The sequence below is a fragment of the Oreochromis aureus genome, linkage group 3, assembly GCF_013358895.1.
Source record: "Oreochromis aureus strain Israel breed Guangdong linkage group 3, ZZ_aureus, whole genome shotgun sequence".
Taxonomy (NCBI): Eukaryota; Metazoa; Chordata; class Actinopteri; order Cichliformes; family Cichlidae; genus Oreochromis; species Oreochromis aureus.
This window is the reverse complement of record NC_052944.1, coordinates 31,285,509-31,291,956: the sequence shown is the minus strand read 5'-3', so window position 1 is coordinate 31,291,956 and position 6,448 is coordinate 31,285,509. Positions and strand designations below refer to the sequence as shown.

The 6,448-nt window shown below is 36.8% G+C and overlaps 1 protein-coding gene across 1 annotated transcript; it reads right to left on the bottom strand.

Annotated features, from left to right (window-relative positions):
* Window positions 1–772: 772 nt before the first annotated feature.
* LOC120439190 (mucin-5AC-like) lies at window positions 773–5,964 on the bottom strand. The gene is made up of 11 exons (XM_039609953.1): window positions 5,835–5,964; window positions 4,584–4,957; window positions 4,208–4,396; window positions 3,984–4,079; window positions 3,396–3,549; window positions 3,069–3,247; window positions 2,692–2,880; window positions 2,466–2,561; window positions 2,115–2,268; window positions 1,805–1,966; window positions 773–1,673 (listed from the first exon to the last, which is right to left on the bottom strand). The coding sequence occupies exons 2-11, from the start codon at window positions 4,953–4,955 to the stop codon at window positions 1,630–1,632; spliced, it is 1,635 nt and encodes a 544-aa protein (XP_039465887.1). The 5' UTR covers window positions 4,956–4,957; window positions 5,835–5,964; the 3' UTR covers window positions 773–1,629.
* Between the last annotated feature and the right edge of the window lie 484 nt (window positions 5,965–6,448).

Below are 6,448 nucleotides of genomic sequence, written 5' to 3'. Positions count from 1 at the left end.
CCCACAGGTCTCGCACAGGGTTCTTTTTCTTTTGTTTTTCTTTTCTTTTCTTTTTTTTTTTTTGCTATTCTTTTCATTTTCTAGTCAATTTGCTCCTAATGATGTCACATCATTGTTTTCTGCGTGTACTTTCATTAGTGCTTTACAAATGTTGTGTGGTTTCAGCGAACACCAGTCAAAAGCATCCAGTCCCACCCAGTTTTAATAAATTTAATTATTTATTTAGTAAATGTTTGACATGGGTCTTAAATTTAAAAAATCACATAGGATTCAAGGTGGAAATGAGCCCTCTTTAGGTCACATTGAAGAAGAATGACTCCATTGCTGTAATAATCATCTGGATGAAGTTTCCAGGCTGAAAGTAATAAAATTTTTGAGATGCTAGATCAGTTGACATGTCATACATGAAAAAGAGAACTTATTATGCTACAGTAAAATCTTTGCTCTTGAATCACAGACAGGGATGTGGTATTATTTGTTACTCTCGTGACATACTAGCAGGTCTTGAACACTGCATAGGGTGAATTGTGAGCTATAGCTGCTGGTTTTAGTTAGATAAGCATTCGTATCCTTATGGTCACAAGCTCTGGGCAGTGATTAATCTGGCTGACTCTTTAATGTACAGCAAGAAACAACTGCACTGTAACATCTTATAATGGAAAGTGCATGTAGTGAAAATATTGTAGTTTTAAGTAATTTCATTTGAGAACACCCATAACTGAAATTGACTAAACGTTAAAGGTTCAAATTCAAATCTAGTAAGATTCATCAGAAAACACAAAATAATTTATTGATAAATATTTAATCATAAACATGTAATACAAAATCATTACACAAGCATCTTCAGTAGTACCAAATATAGCATTATTTGTGAACAGCTGCTAAAAAGCAAGCAACACATGTGAACATCAGCCACTGAAGGCATCATCGTAAAGGCACTGCTGAACAACCAACATTCATATCAACAACATATAATAGAAATATATTATCAGAACATAATTTTCTTTAAATGCACCTCTGCCATTTGCTGGCATCATTGTCATCATCAGCAAATGAATTTTGCTTTTGGTGTTCTAAGGGTAGACAAAGGCAAACAATGGTTAACAAAAGCCTCTTGGTTCTTCAGCTCTTTGACAAAATGTCTTGATAAATTTACCAGCAGTTTGTTTTTACACAGTTTAGCAGTTTAACAATCAAAGTAACCATAAACTCACCAAATGTTTTTGCTTAACAATAAAAATGTGGGTTTAAAGGGTACCAGACCCTTTACCCAAAATGTGCATAAATTACACACACTGGTAACAGCCGTGATTGTGGTTCACTTAATTCAAACTATGTGTTCGTTTACTCTTAATAATTCAGTTGTGCCCCATCTTACCACACCGTTTTAAAGAGTTCTACAAAAGATTCCAACAAAATCTCTAACTGCTTGTAAAAGCAGTCAAAAAAAAGCTTCATGAAAGTGATTGCCCTCCACCAGTCCTTCTGATTTGTAATGTGACCCTTTCACACAAATTAATCATAGCAGTCTGGGACATACTGTTGATAGTAAACCTGTGAGTTTAAACATAGTAGCATGGTTGGATAGGGAAGTTTTAATCTGTTAATGTAGGGCAGGTTTCAGTTTCCTTATAGCCAGCTCAGAGTCAGGATGCCAACAGTGATCAGCAAAGCTACAGGTGAGGAAGGAAGAACAGAACAACAAGCATTAAGTACTCTACATGTTTCATGTCTGAAGCACATGTTCTAGTCTCAGGTAAGTATTAAACCAAAAGAAAGAAGAAAACTTATCTGGCACTCTTACCTTGCATCAGTGATTGCTGGATTGTAATTGCATTAGCCGCAGAGGTGGTGGTGGTGTTGGTGGAGTTGGAACTAATCAAATTGGTGATGGTGGCAGTAACATTACTCAGGTCTACCACATTAGTTCTTATTTGGGCAGTAGGGCTCCCCAAAGCACTAGAAGCTGAAAGAACAAGCAGAGAAAAAAAGATCACTGATGTGTTTAAAGTGCATAACAACATATGAATATATTGTCAGTGATGGTCTGTGTAACCATCATTAAAGAGGTCTGTTAAAGGTGCAATTGATGTGATGTTGATGTGTTAGCTTACTGGCATTGTAAGTTCCAGTGGAGACTGACACTGAGAAACTTGTAGTGCTTGTGTCTGCTCTAGTTGTGGTGCTAGTAGAGTCTGGTATTGTGGCATCAAATTGACACTGGATGTTCTTTCCACTGACTTTGTCCTTCACATTGTTGACATTAAGCTGCAGAAGAAAACAGATCACAAAGAGAAGAGCTTAGTTGTGATTAGGATAATAATTTCTTCATTATTAAACTTCAATGTAAGTGAAGGAAACACAAGGCATAAGCAGTGATAGGCAGAATGAGCATTTGTCAAACACTCCGACCATAAAAAAAGTATTACTAAAGTGTTTTTCAAAAGTCTGCTAGTAGAACTCACCGTTGTGCGAGTCAGGTTGCCGTTGTTGAGAAGAGCACTTATGTATTCGACTACACTGTTGTTATTTGCACAGATGTAGGTTGTGTCATTGACTCCCTGTGGTGAAAAACCAGAAGTTGTAAATGTTACCTCTCTATAAAGATGACGACTAACAAAATACTAGACTGTCTCATTGTTAAACTTTATTGTATTTTTATCTGTGCTGAAATGATAAAATTTGACATACCGGTGTAGTGTTACGTGACAGGGTGAGAGCAACGTAGCCGTCTGATTGTCCTGCGAGTGAAAACCTAAAATTTTGACCTCCCAGCTGTTGAGCACCAAGGAAGAAACATGTCCCACTGGAGGGGTCGCAGCCAGAGGGCTGAGAAACACACAGCTGTGTCTTGCTACAATTATCTCTAGTAATAGAGGTCTGCAAGGATAAATAAGATCCATGTTAGAAAGTGGGGCAGTGTATATGTTAATAGGTACTGATCAATGCTATTTTATTGTCCCCTGATACTGATTTCTTCAGTCTTCTGCTTTAGTAATTAAATAATTATTTTATTTATTTTTTTAAAATGATTTTTATTTATTTTTAAGTTTTTCTACATTACTCACATTAACAATTGTCACATTACTGTCAGGCACCAGTGGGGCAGGTGTTGTTGGAGCTGCAGTCGTGTTGGATGGTGCTGTGGTGTTGGAATTAATCTGATTATTGATAGTGGCATTAACATTTCCCAGTTCTACCACATTAGTTCTTATTTGGAAAACAGGGCTCCCCAAAGAATCAGAAGCTGAAAGAACAAGCAGAGAAAAAAAGATCACTGATGTGTTTAAAGTGCATAACAACATATGAATATATTATCAGTGATGGTCTGTGTAACCATCATTAAAGAGGTCTGTTAAAGGTGCAAATGATGTGATGTTGATGTGTTAGCTTACCGGCATTGTAAGTTCCATTGGAGACTGACATTGAGAAACTTGTAGTGCTTGTGTCTGCTCTCGTTTTGGTGCTAGTAGAGTCTGGTACTGTGGCATCAAATTGACACTGGATGTTCTTTCCACTGACTTTGCCCCTCACAGTGTTGACATTAAGCTGCAGAAGAAAACAGATCACAAAGAGAAGAGTTTTAATTCATATTATTCTAACTGATGTTCATGGTCATAGTTTAATTAACATTTGCCTTGATATTGAGTAGAAGACTCAGAAGGCAGACCTGCATCTATGTATGTACTTTAATTACAACCACAGAACGCACTCACAGAATTTACAGTGTTTGGTTGTAATTAGGATAATCAGTGTTTTATTGTTACAGTTAAATACAGGTGAAGGCAACACAAGATCTTTAGGTAGAATAAGGCAGATAGGCAGAATGATCATTTATCAAACTAATGACACAAAGAAAAGAAAATTGGGGAAGTTTATTGTTTAGTCCTTAATGTAAACCAAATAGGACAAATGTTGTAAATATTTCTTTTTTAAACGATGCCAATCAAATAACAAAAAGGTTAACTTCTAGTGGAACTCACCGTTGTGAGAGTCAGCTTGCCGTTGTTCAGAAGAGCACTGAAGAATTTGACTACACCATTGTTATTTGCACAGATGTAGGTTGTGTCATTGGTTCCCTGTGGTGAAAAACCAGAAGTTGTAAATGTTACCTCTCTATAAAGACGATGACTACAAAATACTAGACTGTCTCATTGTTAAACTTCACTGTTTAACAATGAGACTGAAATGATAAAATTTGACATACCTGTGTAGTGTTACGTGACAGGATGAGAGCAACGTAGCCGTCTGAGTCTCCTGTGAGTGAAAACCTAAAATTTTGACCTCCCTGCTGTTGGGCACCAAGGAAGAAACATGTCCCACTGGAGGGGTCGCAGCCAGAGGGCTGAGAAACACACAGCTGTGTCTTGCTACAATTATCTTTAGTAAGAGAGTCCTGCAAGGATAAATAAGGTCCATGTTAGAAAGTGGGGCAGTGTATACTTTAATAGGTACTGATCAATGCTATTTTATTGTCCCCTGATACTGATTTCTTCAGTCTTCTGCTTCAGTAATTAACTAATTATTTTATGTATATTTTTTAATGATTTTATTTATTTTTAATTTTGTTCTACGTTACTCACATTAACAATTGTCACATTACTGTTAGGCACTAGTGGGGCAGGTGTTGTTGGAGCTGCAGTGGTGTTGGATGGTGGTGGGGTGGTGGTGTTGGTGCCGGTGTTGCTGCTGGCATTGGTGATGGTGTTGTTGCTGGATGGTGTTGTGATGCTGGTAGCATTTGGGGCCGATGAGTTCGTACTGGTTGTTGCTGATGTGCTGGTGTTGCTGGATGGTGCTGTTGTGTTGGTGTTGGAGGTGGTGTTGGTGTTGCTGCTGGTAGTGTTTGTGCTGCTTGCTGGAGTCACACTGGTTGTATTGTTTTGAGCATAAGTGCCCATGAAACACCCAGTCAGCATCACAAACAGGAGAGTGAGGACTAGTCTGCTGTCCATGCCTGAAACAGAGGGAATAACACAGATTGAGGAAACTCTAACTATTAACAGTAAGTGAAGTAAAGTTTATTACAGCACTGTATTTAACAACATTTACTCTCATTACAGCTACTCTCTCTCTCTCTCTCTCTCTCTCTCTCTCTGTGTGGGTGTGTGGTTTTTTCATCACATCATTTGTCCACCAGAGTGCACTCACACTCACATTCTACAATATCTTTAGCACTGAGGCCAGTGCAAGCACGTCAAAGCCAAACAAGCAGAAGGTGAGTTGTTTATATAACAACGGTGAGGACTTTTACAAAATAATCAGTAGCACTTACAGTACAGGCTCTAGAATTAAGTGCAGCAAGAAAACATAATTTGTTTTTTCAGATGATACAAATATGGAATTAAATTACACGAAAGCAGAACATTAAACCACAAAATAAAACGCTAATAAATCCCACCACCAAATATCACAAGAAAAGTTGCTCAAATAAATAAGAAAAACAATCAAACTAAACTGGCAACTGACATAAGAGTGCAATAAATGTAATGAAACATTAAGATTCAACCCAGTAATGAAAGTAATAAATTTGTTTATGTTTTTAAATGATTAATATATTTTCATTGGAAAGTAAGCCTAATATTCTTTCAGTTTACAACAAAAGTACTCCAGACTCTAAAAAAGTTATTTAGGTTATACTGTTTTTATACATATATTTAATGAAATTCTAATGAAAACTAACTGCAATCCTAATTTATTTATTGTTAAAATTATAAATTAATACTCTTCACAAGACACTGTTAGACAGTGAATGACAAAATTAAACAGATTTTGAAAAAAAAAAACTAATTTAAAAACTGATATGATGTTGCATATGTATTGTTTTTGCCTACCTGTAAGTTTTCTTATCTCCAGTGCAAATAATGGTACAAATTGAATTAAAGATATATCGTTCCTCAGATTTTGTCAACGTAGTTTTAGTCTCAGGTCGGGCTTGGACCGCTTCTGATGTACCCAGTGGCTTCCAGGTGAACAACTGACACCTGTTCACTTTCTGTCACTGTTAAATAAGCAGAGGGGAGGGGAGAAAATGACCAGCATTACAAAAGCATTACATGTGAAACTCTGCCATCACTCTAGTAATCAGGGTGGGGCGAGGAATAAGGGTTAAGGGTGTGTCGCATTGAAACAAACCTGAATTTTGTCTTTCCACCTCTTTGTTTTAGAGTTTTGTTTCTAAATGCACCACTTCCTTGACAATGCATGCAACCTACATGGATATTGTGGTAAAAACAGGGGATCTACTTCAATCTTTAACGTGTACTCCCATCCAACAGCAATGAGACTAATTACCAAATCTTTTTATTAACTCTGAAAATGTACAAGAAAGAAAGAATGATTGAACAGCTCACAAAGGCATTCAGGTTTATACATACTTGGAGAAATTTGACTGAACTGGTTGGGCTTTTTTTTTCAAATATCAAAATAATACTACTGACTGATTCAG

Excerpts from the sequence above, each read along its gene's own strand:
- LOC120439190 (XM_039609953.1), bottom strand. The coding sequence starts at position 4,955 with ATGGACAGCAGACTAGTCCTCACTCTCCTGTTTGTGATGCTGACTGGG. Across the intron at positions 4,080-4,207 it reads TGTCACGTAACACTACACAG|GGAACCAATGACACAACCTA; the intron begins GTATGTCAAATT and ends TTTTCACCACAG. Across the intron at positions 3,248-3,395 it reads CAATGGAACTTACAATGCCG|CTTCTGATTCTTTGGGGAGC; the intron begins GTAAGCTAACAC and ends TTGTTCTTTCAG.